Below are 19,675 nucleotides of genomic sequence, written 5' to 3' on the forward strand. Positions count from 1 at the left end.
TGCACTGGGACAGACAAAATATGTCTAAATGTAACTGCGCAAGAACGGGCAAAAACTTCGCCTACTATATCTTTTCACTGGGATTTTAGGGTCAGAGTGAGAGAGTAGCACATCATAGTTCAATTTGCCACTTAAATAGTTTAAGTATCTAATGTTATGTATGATGTGATAGATTCACAATATGGGCAAATGTGATTTTCAAATGAAAAACATTACATATGAACAATTTCACCTATAATTTCATGTGTGAAGCACATTTCATTTGATAAATGCTCATATTTTTCTCCTGAATAGGTGGAGAATTTAAAAAAAATAAAAAATATTTTGACTTTTGGGATACGCGTTGATACCTACCAACCATAACATGTTAATTAATGAGCTTTAGAGATACTGGTATGGCGGATTTTGTTCCCTTTAGACAGAGCCAGGCTAGCTGTTTTCCCTTTGTTTCCTTTGTGCTAAGCTAAGCTAACTGACTGGGTGTAGTTTCCAGTGGCCAATGTGAAGCCAATGCCATCTAATAGCCAGCAGGGGGCGACTCCTCTGGTTGCGAACGTAAGTCACTTCTCACTTGATTTATTACACGACTTTGTTGATCACCTGATTCTGATTGGTCAATCACGTCGTTCTATGGTCTGTTATTACTTTATAGCAGACCGTTGCTATGTATAACATACCGTTGCTATGTATAACATATCATTGCTATGGGTGCAATTCTGATGTCGGACTCTGGCGGACCATTTTTGTGTGAAATTCTTGATTTCTTAAAGGGACTATTTGTAACTTTTTAAGTGTATAAATGTAGCGGGTCGCCACACATGCGCGCTCGCATATGCGCGTTCGCGTGTGGCCGCTGCCTTTCCTCCTCTGCCTGCCTGCCTTCACTCAGAGAGCGCGCGCGTTCTCAGCTCGCTCCACCTCTAGACGTGAACGCGCGCTCACTCCTCACTGCAGAAGAGTTAGTTTAGCTCTGAGAATATCTAGTGAATGCACAGTGGACGTTTTTGCAGAAATAACTGTTGCAGCTCCTCCAGACCAACAGAGGTTTCCCGTGTCTTGTGAAGTGACGGAGCTCCTCGGTTAGTAACGTTATCGTCTCGTTACCGACCGGGTGCCGGTGTCTCCCTGCTCTCTCCGGCTGCGGGCGGAGAGAGCAGGGAGCAGCGTGTCGCTGCAGAGCCCCGCTGCCTCAGCCTGCGCTGAGGCAGTAAAAGCCAACACTAAGATCAGATCTAAATCATGTTCATGGAGAGACCTTCGTCTGGTCAGCTAACATTACTGCCAAGCAGCTGAAATATAGAGTGATATTGTGGTTTTAGCTGACGTGTGTCGCCTCACTGTTTTGAGCGATGCTCGTTCAGGTATATTTAGAGCAAGCAGGCGCGAGCTCGACGCTGACTTTCGTTGATTTCACGGCCACAGGTGTCGCTGTTAAGAAGCATTTCTGAAAGTTACAAATAGTCCCTTTAAGTAAGTAGCCGTGTAATAAGTGGTATAATGTGCAGCTTGCGGGTCATTGTTGTGAAATAAACCCCTTCAGGGCCCTGTCGGGATTTATTTCACAACAATGACCGGCTCGCTGTATTGATTATCTCAATCGCTAGTTTCAAGTCTTCTCCAATGATATTCATTTAGTAAATTAAGGTGCCGTTTAAGAGTAGAATAGACGACTACCTTGTGATTGACAGGTCGCTACCACGGCGTTTTCCGGTCTGGGAGTTGTCCGTGTTTTCGTCTTACAACTTTGACCCTTTCACATTGTGTTTTCAGTTCATGAAAGTTAGTTGTAACATTTTGGTCGCCTAAAAATAACTTATTTAGTGTTCGGTTGTGCTTAGCTCCACCATCTCGTGTCACTTCTGGTTGCAAGTAAACAACATGGCAACGGCCAAAATGAACTTGAGGATTCAAAACGGCAGTCCACAAACCAATCGGTGACGTCACGGTGACTACGTCCACTTCTTATATACAGTCTATGGTGGTTTAATATTTATGTTACTGAGAGTGGTATAGATCCTTTCATCCAACTCTCGGCAAGAAAGCAAATAAATGTATTTCTTAAATGTTTATACTATTCCTATAAAGAACCTGTATCAATGAGATACCTCCTTCACTTTTTGTGTGTTAATAGACAGGTTTGCTACCAGGACATGCAAACCAAATGGCTACCAAAAAGTTCTCCCATGATGCCCTCAAAGCAGGGACTCTAAACTTTTTGAGACTGCAGTGTGCTATTTGATTGCCAAGAGGCCCGTGTGCAGCACTCAATGTAATTTTTCTGTTTGTTTTCGAGGCAGCTCTATCACTGGATTTAGACACACTGCTGTTGAGGACACATTTTTCTCCCAGTCTTCTGTGTTTTGTTTCCACATCAATCACTTTGGGCTGGATGGGTCCCTGCTGAGGTTCAGGATGAGCCCCAAATAATGAAAAAAAAAAAAGAGAGAAAAAGAAGCTGTTGAAGAAATGTAGTGGCGCAGCAGTATGTAGGCAAACTCGTGAAGTCACGTTGGGTACAGTTACTAAAACCAAGATTGTTATCAGGTGTAATGGAGAGCTGACATGTATTCTGCCTCAAGCAGTACCTGTAACAGATGAAGAAATGGCCGAAACTAATGTAATTGTTACTCTACAGTCCTTACAGTTGGCCTAAATTTGTTACCCTGTTGTTTTAGTCTGGTTATTCACCTTCGAGGCCTGAATGCTAAGCAGAGACCTTTATAGCTCAGCCCTTCCTTTTATTTTATTATAGAAGACTCTACCTCGGAGAGTTTTATATCAGCTTCACTGTAGCCTTCAGATCACGCTGTCAGGTAATTTCAAGGCTTTGGTTCCAGTTCACTACTGTTGGTCGCTTTGTAGAAGTTGCCGTGACTCACGCTCAGAATGAAAGCCCTTTTTTAAATAGCTGATATGATTTGCTGCCATCCATCTATATGGTGGGAACATCTGGTTGATGGCCCCTGACGCATTCAAGGGCTGCATCACTGTCATTCATCCTTCACTTTGACATGGCTGGGGGAGTGAGAGGGCCTCAACGCACTGATAACATAAAGGTAGCTAATGTGACATGGCATGAAGTGATTCATATGGACTACCACCACACATTCAAATCATCTTACGTGAAAGGAGTCAAAGGACGATTAGCGACCTTGTGTGCAGACACGCAGGCTGATCTCTAGTAAGGCAGAAAACACATCCGTGCTTCTAGTGGCATGCTCACATGCTCCGAGGCACTTCATCTCTCTCCACGGCACGCTTTGCTGTCAAACATGCACACACAAGGGTCACTCATTGAGAGGGGTTATTGTTGGGGAAAATAAAAATAAAATATTGAAGACCACGAGAAGTGTAATGGCCGAGCAGAGGTTTAACTGTGATCTCGCCTCTGATTGGAACAGGCAGCTGAGTGGATTAGAAAACTCTACAAGGCAGATTTCAGTTTGAGGCGTAGGCCTTCTATTCATACTCAAACACATCAAGACCTTGGCTGTAATACCCCTGGCAGCCAAGTCAGCATTATATAATGCATATGAGAGTGGCTATTGTGAAAACAGAAGAGACTGCTCTTAATGGTTTAAGGGCACTAAGTGACGCAAACAGAGAAAATCAATTACAGAACTCATTACTTGCGAGCAAAGCAACAACAAGACGTAAATGAAGTATGGATAGCAGTTTGAGCAAAAATCACAAGCCTATTAATACTAGTGTGCAGACTTTTTTACTACAAGACTGTTGACAGCATGATATTAAACTATGACAGGCCTCTGGGTGTTGCTGCTCTCATTCTGCCAAACAAGACACAGGACTCATAAGCCTGGCACAAGACTTATAAGTCCATGAATTCTCATGTCATTTGCCCACTCTGTACAATTAATAGCCTAAAAGGAGTTTTAGTGCAATAGCAGTCAGCCAGTCATGCATTCAGTAATGTCGGCCATTGGCACCTTTGTGCTAATCTTTACTGAAACTCTCAGTATTTTACTTACTTAATGCCTCACTGACTTTGGATCCATAGAAGTTGGCTTCAAGTGGAGAAATGAGGCAATTAGAACATTTGGAAAACAAGTTTAACACTACACCCATTTTGGGATCATGGGTTGATGTCAGGGCTTCAAATTGACTTTTTCCTCAGTTGCTGTTTTTCAACTGTCCTGAATTCTACTGTTAACTGTCCCAGATTTAACAACCAATGTCCTAAATTGAAGATCTTTTTTCATTCTTCATAATAAATATAGTACTATTAGAAACTATTAGAAACTATTTGAGTTAACTCGCATCACTACATTGACTCCTTCTGGTCCACCATGGAAGTTCTGCTAGTTGTCAGTTTTCATTATTAATTTGGTCATTGGTTGAGTTACTGTTTTTTTGCTTATTTCTAACTGTTGGATCAATAAATACGTCACTGCAAACTGCAGTGCAAAAACCTGTTTCGCAGTGCGTGTAACTGGCATTGGATTCTATCCTTTATTATTTGTATGTCTGGATTGTAAAGCACATTGTAATGAGCACTTGTTTTGATAAGTGCTATATAGATAACCTTCATTATTATAATTATTATTCTTATCAACCACTCAAGATGTGTTTGTTAACAGATGAAACATTCAGAGCACAACATGAGATTAATATCCTACAATCTAGCGTTAAATATTACAATTACACAGAAAGTCTGGACTTTCTACAACACGTGGTGTTTGCTGTCAAAACTAAGAGCCAATCAGCTCTGTGATCAGGCGACAGCCAGGCGTTTCCCATAATGCCCTGGGTCTTGCAGTCAGTGGAGAGCAACTACGGCGCCTGGCTCTAAAAACTGCGGCCGACTCGATCTCGTGAGGTTATCGTTGCCCATGTGTGCATGACGTCAGAGCAAGTCGGGATCAAATCTAACCGGCATGCATTGCGCGGTGATCGATTCTGCGCAGGCCGGGCTCATCTCGAACAAGACTAATTACTCTTCAGCAGCTTTTACAACTTTCACACGACTCGTCTGTTTTCTCGTTTCACTAGCCCTTGGCTTCACTCTATAGGGTTTACATCCTGCTCCTCTACCTTACGCATAGGGCTGACCATGACGCAAAAACGTAATCATTTTATGTAATAAAGTTTCTACCGTCACAGAATTGTCCCAGACAGTGTGTCTTTGTGTCCCAAGTGCTATTTTTATTAACGTGACATCCTTAAATATGAGCGCCTGTTGATGTACTCCATGCATAGCCTTCATTCAGAGTTTCTCTAAAGTACCTTCAGAAGGATGAATGATACTGTTTAATAAGAGCACTTTCTGTTGATACTGTTTAGGTGTTAATGCATTTGGACACACTTCACAGAATCTCACGCTAACAGTCATGATTTTCAAATGTGCGGCCCTCTCAAAGACCGCTTCACTTCAAAGTCAGACGATCATTCTTCATGGAGAAACTCTCATATAGTACTGTAGAAAATTTGACTTCACTTTTTAAAAGGTCACTCTTTAAAAAAAACAAAAAACTAAGCTCTCTGGGGTTGGCTAATTTCCAGCTCTGCTTATGCAGCCAAGTGCATTAAGCTGCGCAGATGAAGTGCCACAGCCGACCAAGCAGAAAAAGAACTTGTGCCTGTCTGGACTGGGTGGGGTGCGGCCGGCCTGCGTTGGGTTTGGACTCCATTGTGCCCGGGGCGACCTGGGACTCGGCCACCATTAATTACCACTAATGAGTCGAGCATGAGTGACCTGATGTTGATGGACTGAACATCCCCTTCAGGGAGGGATATGGGATACAACGCCGTGATGGGACATGTGTGGGGAATGTTGGGTTTGTTGGTTAGAGGGGTGTAGCAGCACAGATTGCATTTTGATGAGGATGAATAATCACAGAGGGAAGAAGATGATAAACATGATGAAGAGAGAAGTGCCATTTTCCTGATTTATCGTGCTGGACGATTAAGTCGTTCAGAAGCATTTCCCATGAGATTTTTTTTCATTTTAACAAGCCATGAGTGTGAGGTCAGAAATCTCTGAAGCACTCCTTTTGAGTAGCGCACTATTTGTGTCTTTGAAAGACTTCAGTATGCGTGTTTTGCTGTTTTAAACTTTTAAGTGAACCCCACCTCAGGAACTGAGCAGAGTCGAACACTAAACTTGGCCGTTTCAACAATGACTCCCTTTTTGCATTTATATTCCTGGCGTCCAGTGACTCACAAATCTGCAGAGTGAAGCAGGAACAGAGGAAAAGAGGGATACTGTGAAGTGTTTGCATGTGCACACACCACAGATGTGTATGTCTGGGTGTGTGAGTGTGTGTGAGCGTGCGTGCACATTCCAGCTCCATGCCTGTGTGTTTGGATTTGGAGTAGCTGCTCCCTGCCAGCCAGCCGGCTTCCTCCGCCCTCCGTGCTTCTCACAGCAGAGCCAGTGTGCCTGGGCCAGAGGCTGGGAAAACATGTGTGGGAGAGCCCGGAGGAGCATGAGGGAGACCCGGCCTACCTGCTGCCTGCAGCCCACTGGAGCCAGTCGGTGCGGGGCAGGCACCCAAAATACGATACCTTCAATATTTGCTTTGGCTCGGTTTGTGTGCTCCGTTAAAAGGATGTACTGTTGGCATGGGCTGTGACATTTTGAACCTGCAATAACAATCCTGCTTTGGGAAACACATCCTTGTTTGTTGCATGCATCATGCACATTATTCTGCTAATTTCTGTTTGTGATGCATGAGGGGGCAGTCTTGTTTCTGTCTCATGCGGTTTATGGATTATAAATGTAAGAGGACTTAGGAATCGTGACTGATTTAGTGAGTGATATTGCAAATTGCTCAATTACAGCTTGGCCGATATTCACCCCTAATTATGAGAGCAATCGTTCATTCTCAAGATTCAACAAGGAGGACATTGTTTTTCTGTCAGACTTTCCGCTTTTTCCGTAATAAGCAATACAGCCGAGGCGACCGGGGCTCCTCCCCTGAGGTTTTGAGCATTGTTCAAAATTGAATGATCACATTTCCGATACAAGTGCTCTCACATTATCAAAGTGACAGGGATATTTGCTAACGTTCGCCCCGAACAGTGAGGGTCATCCCCCGGAGGAGGTGCTGGGGTAGGGGGAAGCAACAGGGAGCGGCACACAGCCCCAGGCCTCATCACTCTCTGCCAGCCATGGCCCACTTCCAGTCAGTGTCTGTGCTACAGGCGGCCACTTTGCAAAGTCAGAATGATAGATTGCGCTAGGTGAGTTAAACAATTACCGAGCAATTTGGAGCTCTATGCCTCATAAATTGCCGGTCTCCCATCCTGAAACATCTCGGGGAAGAGTAATGAATCAACATTCGGAAAGGAAAGTCAGACAAGCCGCTCAAGCTATTCTTTGATGTTAATAATAACAATGTTAGAGGAAAGAGTGTTGGTTTTTTTTACTGTCAAAGACTCACTTAAGTGCTGTTTTGCTTTGTCTACGGTTATGTTAAAAAAAAAATCATAAACATTTTATAAAATCATAAACCTGCACAGTTACGTACATGCATTCAACTGAAGTCACAAACACACACAACACCATGACATTGTTTTATTTTTTATCCTAATACGAACAGGAGCGCAGTAAGGAGAGCTTCATAGCTCCACACTGTGCAGGGTGTTATCATGCAGGTGACTGATAACTGACTCATCTGCCCACAAACCAGCATTTAGAAAGCAAATGAGGAACCAGAGAATAGGGCATGCGCTCGAAGTGACTCTATAGTGACGCACAAGACGCCGGGGGTCTGGCCTGTTTGCTGGGATGGCAGCAGTTATCAGATTATTTCCGCCGGTTTGCAGACATGAGACTCCTGGGAGGAGCAGGTGGAAAATGGAGGTACATTTTGTGTCTGGCAGTCAGGTGTTGATGCTGAATGGATAGTATGGAGACAGTAGCTTACATGTCCGAATGTGTGTGTGTACTATTTGAGATATAATAGAAAGGGTCATGGGAGGAAATAAAATAACGAATAGTTGAATGTAGTTGAGAAAGTGGCCTGTTTAAGTACTATTTTTAATGTAGGTCTGTGAGTGGTTACTGTGCACCACAGGAGCTCCTGGAATGAAACATAGATGGACCTAAAGCATGACCATATATTATTCTTACCATCAACAAAACCCCTAAAAAGACCAAAACCTCTTAATACTGGCTGTCTTCCCTACACTGTCTGTGGCTCTTAAGCCCATTTGGTCCAATTAAAGACGTAAATCTTAAAAAAGGGCAGGGCTCTAAACTAACTTTTTTTACCATCCTCCCGGAATACAACCTAAGCCGTCCCAAAATTAATACGGAACCGTCACGGATTTAAGATCTTTGTTTTTCTACATTATCATTAGTTAATCATTCAAAGTGACCTTTAACATAAATCGAACATCAAAAGTGGTTTATTTTTGTTCATAAATTTATAAATTATCCCAAACTTTTTTTTTATTTAAAGAAATCCTTTTTATTTTGAAATTTTTTAGAAATTTGCATGTTTGCTTTGATTTTGATGTGAACAATGCAGCTAAGTTAAATTTAAATATTTTTTATGTGTTAAAAGTAGCATTTGGTCAAAAAACAAGAATTTGCATAAGGCCCCCCAAAAAGCTAGAACCGGCCCTGCTGCTGCTCGTGCGTCCCAAAGTTGGATGAGCTGCTGGACAAGATGCACTTGTCATGGGGAGAGGAGCAGCATGTTGCCATGGACAACATGTGATAGAGAGACTTTGTGCCTGGCGCTGAAAAGTTACGAATATTTGAACTTTTATGCCCGTCTAAAAACCACTACAAAAGAGCGCATGGCAGGCAACGTGTTTCTAGAGATGCGTCGCTGTGTGATCGGGGCCTAACGAAGGAACATGTTACCCTGTGCAGCGATGTGGTTCACTGATGTGTTCTTAATACAACAATCGAGGTCTATGAGGTCTACAACACTTGTTAGAGGGATTATTTTATAGTTTGTTTTGGGCTTCTTGTGGGATTTCTTGAAAATAAGTTATCCTTTAACTGTGTCAGTATGAGAGCAAGACATTTTCAGCCTGTACTGTACATCCTCCTCCGAACAGGTCACGCTGTGGATTACAAATCCTGATGCCATCATTTGTCATCGCTCCTGCACATCCAGATGTTTTGCCCAGAATACTTTGATTCGTCCTCTCTTCCCCTCATTGCAAATAACTTGTTCACTGCATGCTTCCTCTTTTACTGTGAATCTTTTGCTTTTAAAAATGACATTTTCTCAAATGACACTTCGTCATTCAGTCAGGTATCAATGCGAAGACGAAGAGCGGGGAATGTAGCTGCTGCAGCAAGTTTTCTCACAACACGAGGCAATGCAGAATCTAAACAGAAATGCACAGTGCAGAGGCTTTCATTAAAACAGAAATTACTGTAAAAATTGTTGGTAAACACCATTAATAGTGCATGAGAGTTGTGGTTTGCATCTGTTTTGATACACACTACATACATACTGTACACTTCCTGGGGATACCTTAATCTCTCTCACACACACACACACACACACACACGTAAGAACAAACATTCAAACACACTGGACGCAGGCAGCGACTGTACCATTCCTGCCTTAAGGAATTTACAGTCTTATCTACTTTGCACTCTGCCTCATATTTACGGCGCTGAGTCTTCATGTCCGAGAGCGTCTTCTCTTAAAAGCTCCCAGTGTTTACAAGCAGCTCGATTCAATGTCACCCATTTAAAATGACCCAGAGGAAAATATCCCCCTGCAGGAAATCTCATTTAGTCATATCCTTTAATTACTCCAATGCCCTCAGTGATAAATGAGCAATTACTTCAGAACATTGTTGCATTTAGCAGGATTGCTGCGTCTTTGTCAAAAGTTCATAGGCTTTTCATATTTTTCACAGCGAATCCATCCTGGATTTTACTGTAATGCGACAAACCACACACTTTTTTCTCTCCCTCCGCATATCAGATTATAGGCGATAATTGCAAGGGAGAAAACACCGTAACGCTGCTTTTTAAGACTCTCCCAAAAGCTCACATAGAGAGGTAGTGCAGGGTGAGCAGAGAGATTACGGCTCAGTGACTTCAGATTTTTCCCTGCTGCTGTTGATTGCCAGTATTGTCTGGAAAGCATCCTGCGGGAAGCGTTCGACTCATGGATATTACACACAGACTTATTACCCTTGACAGAAGGAATGAGATGAAAAGAGAGAAATAATAGCGAAAGAGCTGCTACCTCGGGGTGGAATAACACACAGCCTGCAGGAAGGCTGCTTTCCCTCTGATTGGAGAAGATGGCGTAATTCTAGTCGTGCCCTTGTTGTGCGTCGGTCACCCGTCACAAGTCTGCCTTCTGTGTGTTTGAGTGTATGGTCTATTGTGTGTGTTGATGACTTGTATAGTATGTACTCGCATGTGTGTGTTTTTTGCTTGGCTTTTTTTTAGCTCTTAGTTCCTGCGTGTTGCTATTTCAAAGCTGCCTGCAATGATTCAGTGGCCACAGTCTCTACTCAGCTGACCTCTCATCTCTTTATTACCCATCACTCTATTATCTTTCCTTTCTTTAAGCACTAGCTAATTGATGCCGTCTAACGAGCTCTGCATCCGATTTTATTACTTGTGAGACAGAACGATCGTTATAATTAAAGGACCCAGCTGTGATTAAACTGTAAACAAATGCGCCTCCAATAATCAAACACAAGAATTGGATCCTGCTGGGACTCCCAAATTGAATGACAGATCTTTTTCATACAAACAGTATCTCTCATTGTAGCTTTAAAACTGAGCCTGCTACAACCTCCGAAAGATTGATTGCATTAATGCGTTAAATAAATTTCAATCAGGAGAGACTCGTATGAATTGAAAGGTGATTTATTACAAAGTGCATCAATTTATGAATAGTAACAGTCTTTGGCGATTCAGACCCAATGTGACATAATAAGAGGGAAGTGATGCCATAGTTGGATTTAAGATTATTGATACAGATCCGATGAATGAAGTGGAGCAGGATTGCTCTGATGTGATGAATCTGGAGGTGATGGGGTGGTGGAGGGTCTCATCAGATTGTGCTGATACTGACACTGAAAACGCTTAGGGGAGAACGGTTTTTAAACTTTTGACCGCAACAATGTGATTGGTTTAGGGAGATATGGCAAGATCTGATTGGTCACTGAAAAGAGAGACGCCCATAATCAGCTGACATATTAATAGCCCCAGAATGAATGAGAATGAATGAGATTGCACCCCTAGTCTTCCTGACTGAATTTACGCATAAGCTTCATTAGTGGCGTTAAAATTAATTTGCGTTAATGCGTTATCACGATAACTTTGACAGCCCTAGTGTGGACCAATGATGAGACTACAACGATCCTCAAATGAATAGCCTATATGAAACAAACATTAATGCCATATTTCCATGGTTTTTCCGCCATTTGAGGTTTGACTGGTGTTCTGTTAACTACATCATCTCGTTGCTCCCTCATATTTTGCAATCGTTCAGTAGCACAAAACTGCAGAATGAGAGCCACCAACTGTTTATCTGGAAGCACCCAACTACTATTATTTGCATAACCGTAGTGGTGGATGGAAGCGTGCATTCATTTGCATTTTCTTTTGCAGATTATCCGGAAATTTGATTAAAATTTGCACTAAATTTGGATGGACATATCTTAAACGGATTTTTGGACATGAACATATTTTTACCTATGGTGAAAGCGTCGGCAAACAGTTGCCTATTTGCACATCCAGCAGATACAGAGCAACATTAGGTGACACTTTTCGGGTCACCTGGTGAATTGAAGTCCAATATTTACTCTCCGTTTAGGTCTCCATCAACTCCTGAGGAAAATAACAGTCTCTGTAGCTGCTAAATGCTCCACTATGTCCTCCAGTTAGTCGCTAAGTGCGTCTGTTTGGTGATGAGCAAGTAGCATCTCGTTAATATAGAAATATTGATTAATGCAGCTTTAAGAATTAATGTCACAAATGAAATAGCCCGCTACTAAATTGTACTTCACTGGAAGAGAAGAGCTCTCTGATTAAAGTGCTGCCAACAGAGTCTCCTTATGAAAGGACTAAATCAGACTGTGAGCACATTTTGTCTGTTTGCTTCTTGATCTCTTGGTGTCTAATGGACACCTGCTTCAAGGAGTGTCAATGACGAGTCGTGACTTCAATCAAGAAAATCTAATCTAATACAAGATTGTACGCACCGTTACACATAACAACTGAAACAGCAACACAGCGGAGGGCAGCAGGGCGACAACATGATTAACTGGATTGTTTCAGCGTCCTCTGTCAGCAAGCAGAAGCCTTTAGTGAAGTGTCCTTGAACAAGATGTGGGACAGTGACTCCCCATCAGCTCCAAGACGCACTGTTGTGTATCTGACCTCTGACCTCTGCCTGGAGGAAGGGTGTCAATAAAGCACCAATACAGTATCACTTTCATTTTTTGCATGATTTAAAACAAGAACAGAAGAGGTTTTAAGCGCTTACAGTATGGCTGCACAGTTAATCAAAATTTTTATCGAAATCACAATATGGCCTACTACAATTTTAAAATCGCAGGATGAGGAGGAAATCGTAATGTTTATTAAAGGCGAAATGTGTGTCAAAATACCATTTTAAATTAAATATTGTTGTACTGCAGAGATGTCCTGGCCGGCACATCATATTCTACAGACTAAAGAAAACATCTTTTTTTTTTTACAGATTCTCACAAAACTCACACCTTAAATATTTTAATATGATTTCAATGAAAATGAGAATAATGATGTAAAAATGATCATACCCTCTTATATCGCAAATGATATTGAAATATCAGTCAAATTAATCGCTATTAGATATTTCCCCAAAATCGTGCAGCCCTAGCTTACAGCGGGCTCTTCTTACTGATGATCTGTACACAAAAAATAAACCCAACCCTACCGTCTGAATGTATTTCCTTTGGCGTATTACTCATACTTGTGTAAGAACACATCAGGAGGCTTGTGTGTTTCTTTCAGAGCGACACACGATGCAAGCTCGCAAGCTTTTTCAGCCCTCCATATTAGGGACAGCGAGATGATCTTCCACAGTCTGTATCCTAAATGTGGTTGCCCAGAAAAAAGGAAATATTCAGTTTGGATTCATGTGAACGCATTGTTCTCTCTCTGCAGAGCACATCCCAAATCAGCTACACATGCATTGCCTGGGATTAAGACTTTTTAATTACTAATAATTATCTGTGTGCTTTTGTGTGCACACACTTAGGTGTTGTATGCAGCACTGCACGCTATTAACTTGACTATGTAATAGCATTTGTTGTGTGTGCATGTGGTTCATGCAGTGTTCACCCTCTTCCAGTTTGCTAATTTAAACAGACATTTGCATGCATGTACATGCATTTTCTCACAGGACTCGTGGTTGTACAGTCCTCCTTTATATGGCTGGCACAAGGCTAACCCATTAAAGACTTGTGGCTACCTCAGACCATACTGTGGTCACCTGAGAGCCCAAACCGAGACCGTACCTCTGGAGGTTTACAGTCAATCCAGGCATAACAACGCTCCTTCAAAAAAAAATAGTTTCATATTCACACCTCTGTTTCTACGACTGCACACACGGTGAAGATTATACTGAATGAATAAAGCAGTCATTTTAGAGGAGAGGCATTCTAACACATCTTAACACACGTCACTACTCTGCTTCCCGCTTTCCATCTCGCTATGATCACTCGCTCGGTATACATATGGTAGCCATCTGTTCTGGCAGAACAGAGCCGGAGCCTAGAGTGGGGCAGCACTGTGATCCATGTACAGTAACAACATGATTAACCCTTCAGAGCCATAATGGTGCACTAAAATAGTCTTTGTATCATGCTTTATGGCATCTCTTTAACTGTGTTTGCATCATGCAGTCTGTATTTGTCTTCAAACACGACACAAGTCAGCAATTACATCTCATCCTTCCAAGTACTGCTTTAGTGTACCTGTTTGTACAGTACATTTGTGATTCGCCGGTATCTTATCTGTCTGTGAAGCCCAAAGCCAGTGTTCCTGCAGAGCTGCAGTGTGTTTAGGGAAGCGTACTTCTTCCGCGTGTCCCTCCAAAATAGATTTAAGTGCAGGGTAGGAGCCACATCGAGGTCAGCGTTCCTGTCCCACTGCTCTAGTCAACCCTGAGACGAGTCAGAGTGGATCATAACTACCGTAGTCTGCCCTCTGACAGACAGATCCAGAGACAAAAAATGAGTGAAAAAAAGAAAATACAGAATTTTGTAATGTTTTTTTATTCATGATTTCAGTGGTACAATAATATGCATGGAACAATCTTCAGACAAAGCAAAAAGGATAAAGTCAAAAACATGTTCCACTCACTGCCAGAAATTAGAGTAAAGCAATAGTTCCACATTTCGGGAAATGCACTGATTCGCGTTCCCAAAATGATTCCTTTAAATATCCAGCCAAAACACTTAATGTAGTAACCCAAATGCATTGTGACAGATTTGAAAGATTAAGTGCATCAACAAAAAATAACTAAGATGGAAGAAAGAAGTTTGTCTTTCTTGCATTTGTGGTAATATTTTGGCCAGAGTTTTGTTTTTTTCTGGCAGTGAATGTGGAATATGTGTTTGACCATGCACTGGATCTCTTCTGTGCGTCTGTCTATGACAGATAATGACTAACGCTGGGCATACACTGTACGATTTTCGCCCATTTCTGGACCGAATTTTGAGCCGCATGACTCATTTTAGAGTCGGAGCGAATTTCAGCTTCGTCGTTTGTCGTGCATTAAGTCCTCCCGACTGGCCGTCGGACAGTCGGATGAATTTCTTACATGCTGATTCCCAAATGTCAGTGCCTTATTTCTACTGTCTTTAAATAATCAGAGCGTAGCTATCAAGATTACAATGGGAAATAGATAGACCTATAGTAAAACGTAGCTAGCTTATCTCCAATTCTCTCTGCAAAATGGACAAGCCATACTGTCCACGTCTTCCTAGCCGCCCCTTTTACTTTTCAGCAGCAGGTTGGCACGGATGATCAAGGCAGCACGTTTCTGCATTGTTAGCATTGTGAACAAACTTTACCTGCCTTGGAGCTTTCAAACAAATCTTTATTGACAACTGTCAACAGCCAGAACGGTCCTCAGGAGCCGACGGGCCGTGTTTTTTTCTATTTTACATGTACAGTGTGAGCACATAAATCGTGAGTTTGGCTTTACGTTGCAAAGAATCTACTCGTACAGTAGGAGTAGGAAGTACACAACAACATTTCTGAAATCTTACGGTGTATGCCCAGCTTTAGTTGCATTCAGTGACATCTTAATGGGAAACTATGCACTCATTACTTCTTCTCCAGTGACAGTTTCATGCCTGGAGCATCAGTCAGCCTCCTCTTCCTCTCCTCAGCGACGCTGAATAGCTGCCATATGGCAAACAGCACTGGTCCATTTAAAGAGTGGCAGGTGCCTAATATAATCTCTCGCTACTATACATCCGAAAACAATAACCAACTGTTATATCATTATGATTATGGCCAGTTAACAACAGTCCTGTGCAGTTATACTGTAATTTGAAACATTATATTTCTAGGGAGATTTCTGGTGCAGTGACAATCACGAGGAAGATGGTGACAATCTTCACGCAGGCGCACACTAGGAGAGAGCAGCTACAGTCGGCGGCATGTAAGAGCTCCATCAGTTCCTCCCCGAGGGTAGACAGTGCCTTACATTAGGACGCAGAGAGCCAGTGAGTCACCTCGCCTCAGTCCATCCTGAGAGCATTCAGCACTTCACTGTCAGCTGGTACTGTAATTCCCCCGGACCAAGGTTAAGGAGCTGGACAGTTAAAGCTCAAGTGTAACAGTAAGGTGTTTTTATTCATGTCTTTCAGAGCAAGTATTCAGTCCTAGGTCTACTCATGCAGCCCTACAATACATGCTAGTTGTGATTGCTAGTGTGGCTGGAGCAACCTCCAACAGCCAATCAAATCAAGAGAAATATGATGACAGGGCCAGGATTGAAGTGAAAGACTGTTTTCATTCTCCTGAAAATGGTCGCGTCTGCAGAGCAATGTTCAGCCGAATCACACCTGGGGGCCTGTAGTTGCACATCAAAAGAGGTGGGTCATGAATCCTGCGGTCACGCTCTGAGTGGGCTATTTACTTTGGTATATAATTGTTTGAGAAGAAAGTGGGAGTGAGGAGAAGGTGCCAGGGTAGCCCTCCTGCTGCTTTAAATGGTTTTAAGATGGATTTCCTGGAGTTTGCACAACTGCTCGCCAAAGAGGGCACATTCTGAGCAATAAAAGCAATAAAAGGAGGTGTTTCAGAATAATCCCTGCAGAGGAGGTCCTGCAGAAGAGGAGAGAAAAAGTTCCTTTTCTTCATAATTGATCTTGTTGGCTTGTCTGGAGCTTTGGCTGAAAACGGTAGCTGTTTCGGACACCTGACACTGGTGCAGCAGATGGCGATGTCTCCTGCTCTTTGTTCCAGAGTCGTGCAGGTTGTCTGTGGCTCTCTGGCGTGACCTAAACAAAGATTGAGATGGGATGGTGCCAGCGCTGCAGCTGCTCTGTAGGTTTATTAGCTGAATAACTGTGACTTGTTACCAAGAAATCTGTTTCCAGATGTTTTTGCCACACAGTTTTTATTACTTGTGTAATGCAGGGTGAATAGTAAGGACAAACGTAGAGTATAATCAGAGGCATGCCTTTCAAAATCAGCACATTTGAAGAAATGTGGATTTAGTTACTAACTAACCACATTTTCTCTGTCTTGTACAAAAATTCTTGAAGTAGGGAGGGAGGCTAAAAATTATGTTTCACTTTTTAAAAAAGTCTCCAGCATTATTGTTATTTTCTTTGGACCCTTTCCTTGACTAAGAGAAAACAATGCAACACCCTGCCCATAATATCTCAAAGTAATATAGGCTAACACCATTCAATTGTTGGAATTACAAATGCTCCAATTTAAAAGCTGCTACTAACATAACACGCCCGAATCTCCTACAGAATTCAGGGCTCCAGAGTGCGACCATTTTGGTTGCATCTGTGACCAAAAATCTGTCAAGTGCGACTAAACATTATCATCGGCCGCACCGATGGGCCTGACATTTATCAGGCCTGTCGCTGTGTGTGTATGTGTGAAACCGCACTCTGTACTCCTCCCAGAGCGAAATCACAACCATAAAACATACGGGTAATTCCAAATGAAGAGTATATTGATTGTTTTTTCGTCAAGAAAAATGCTGCGGTGCCCGTTACACCTGTCTCTGGTCCTGAACGGCCCAGCCCAGAACGGCCGTCATCAGCGGGGGTAACCGCAAACCCAGCTGTCTCCCCAGTCCCCGCTAAAATGCGTAATCCTGATCAGAGGCACCGGATTAATTTCACCAGTGGGGAGGGCAAAATGTGTGACACTGTAGGCTACATTTAATAACACACAGGCAACTTTACAACTAATATTTTTCTCTACGCTACTCTTACTGTATACCAACATAATATGTATATAAACGTGGATTGCATTGCCTTTGCAATTTTTACACGGTAGTACTGTGAGCATCAAATCTTGGAGTGGCATTTTACACTTTTTTTCATCTACTCTCGTTCCTTGGACCCTCTACTTCCAGTGCCGTTCCGATCCAAGCTCTTTGGTGGAGAGGACCTCGTCTGACTCAAAAGACAGTTAATCATTTTTCATAATGTGTTAAGAAATTACCAAGGAGCATGGTAACTGACAACAAAGGTATCATTTCAAATGTCTTATTGTGGTGCCAACAGGTGCAGTGAAAGAAATTTGGGGTGCACCTAAATTTTGTTCTGGTGCAATCAATGTAAAAAGATAGTCTGGAGCCCCGGAATTATTGACAGTCGAGTTGTATTGTTGGTTATGTAGTCAGCAGGAAGAACAATGCGTGGAATGGAATAGCCACTATCTCTGGTTCTGCTGCATTGGTTTTTGTTTTTTTCCTGTCAATGGCGAGTCCTGCAATGTTTTAGTCGTACAATGGTAAATTGGCGGAGTACTCTTTTTAATATGTTAACGGAATATTCATGTTCACATGGCTACAAGAATAGCAAAATAGAAGTTGAATTATGTATTGTCAAAATTACAGCAAACATAACAAAATAATGCATCCTGTTTACTGAAAATGTTTTAACTAAGAGCTTATCACTCTCCCTTTATATGACACATTTTATCCATCTCCAACACTCATTTTCACAAAGTCCCTTGCGTGCTTTAACTACTGTCCCAATGAGGAAAAGTGAAATGAATTGCCCTAAAAGCAGCTGTCTGCTCCCACAAGATGAATGAGGAATGCCACCTTCGCCGCAGGCAGCATGTGCATTAAATTAGCAGCATATTATGAGAAAGGAGCCATTAAAGCCAAAGCTACTTTTTTTTTTCCACAGTGATTAAAGGGCTAAGTAGAGAGTCGCTGCTTTCAGCCATTTCATAAGTTGACACCCTGCAAACGATAAGAAGGGTGCAGCACGAAGCTGCAGAGGAATAAGAAACCGTCAGCGAAGCGAAATGGAGAGCAGTCTGCCTCGTCACCCTCAGAGTGAGGAAGACACGGAGGTGTGACTAATGAAAACGCATTTGGAATATTACACATTATTACCATTGGGAGAAGTCTCTGACAGGTGTAACTAGGAGGCATAATTACTACAGTGTTGTTTTCTCACTCTTCACACAAAAACACAATGATATGACAAATATATAAAGGGAAATAATGAGATATGAACATTTAAAGGGGTGAACTGTTTTTTTTTTTTATTCCCCTTTTGTCCTATAAAGAACAATCACAAGTGAGTTAACCTAATTGTGTTCATCGGTCAATGTCAATCAGTCCAATTGTCTCTTTTCAGAGTGTACTCTTCTGCTGTACCTTGACATTAATGTAATACCTCTCTCTCTCTCTCTCTCTCTCTCTCTCTCTCAGGTGTGCTCAGCCTACCTGAGGGTCTGACTCTTCTCAGGGACCAGCAGCAGCAGCAGCAGCAGCAGCGAGCAGGGAAGAGCGGAGAGGGAAACGCCTACAGTCAGTCTGAGCTGCGCTCCGTTGAACAGTGTTTACTGGCTACAAGAGTGGGCAGCATCTCTGAACTCAGTGAGTGTGTGTGGCAGAGCTCGAGCTTAAGGACGTCCCGTCGTCCCGGGGCCAAAACAAATATGATCTGGGAGGATGAAAATTAATTTTGGGACGAGAGTTGAAAGAAAAATACCTGTTATATTAGAATGATTTGTGAATGAGTTTTGTGTTGCGCACCATTATTATTAAACCTCATTGACAACTTAAACACAGACACGCACGCACACTGTCAGTGCCCGATCCATCCCGCCCGTACACACACACACACACACATACGTTGCAGCAGCAACGGAAAATGATTTCCAGGTTAATGAAGTAAACTTTCTAGTATTAATGTTACCTGTTAGCCAACGTTAGACTGTTTGATATTAACGGTGACCGTATAGTTGACGCTTGCTAGCGAGTCAGCAGCCAACGTTTGCATTTACAGTGAATGAGCTGACGATAATGTTACGCTAAATATACTATAAATATAATTTACTTGCTCCTCTTCATCCCCTTTAAGGGTAATAAGGTTGTAATGAGATCTCTCCATCACATGTTGTCCGTGGCAACATGCTGCTCCTCTCCCCATGACAGGAGAATCTTGTCCAGCAGCTCCTCCGGTTCTAGCTTTCGGGGGGCCCTATGCAAAATCTTGTTTT

The 19,675-nt window shown here is 42.4% G+C and overlaps 1 protein-coding gene across 2 annotated transcripts in view; it reads left to right on the plus strand.

The window, feature by feature from the left end:
* btbd11b (BTB (POZ) domain containing 11b) overlaps positions 1–19,675 on the plus strand; it is an 87,617-nt gene that overhangs the window by 35,830 nt on the left and 32,112 nt on the right. For both annotated transcript variants that reach the window (XM_074631756.1, XM_074631755.1), the window contains exon 2: positions 18,882–19,049. In XM_074631756.1, the coding sequence (XP_074487857.1) occupies positions 18,882–19,049 (168 nt within the window). The remainder of the gene's footprint in view (positions 1–18,881; positions 19,050–19,675) is intronic.

This window comes from Sebastes fasciatus, chromosome 4 (assembly GCF_043250625.1).
Source record: "Sebastes fasciatus isolate fSebFas1 chromosome 4, fSebFas1.pri, whole genome shotgun sequence".
Taxonomy (NCBI): domain Eukaryota; kingdom Metazoa; phylum Chordata; class Actinopteri; order Perciformes; family Sebastidae; genus Sebastes; species Sebastes fasciatus.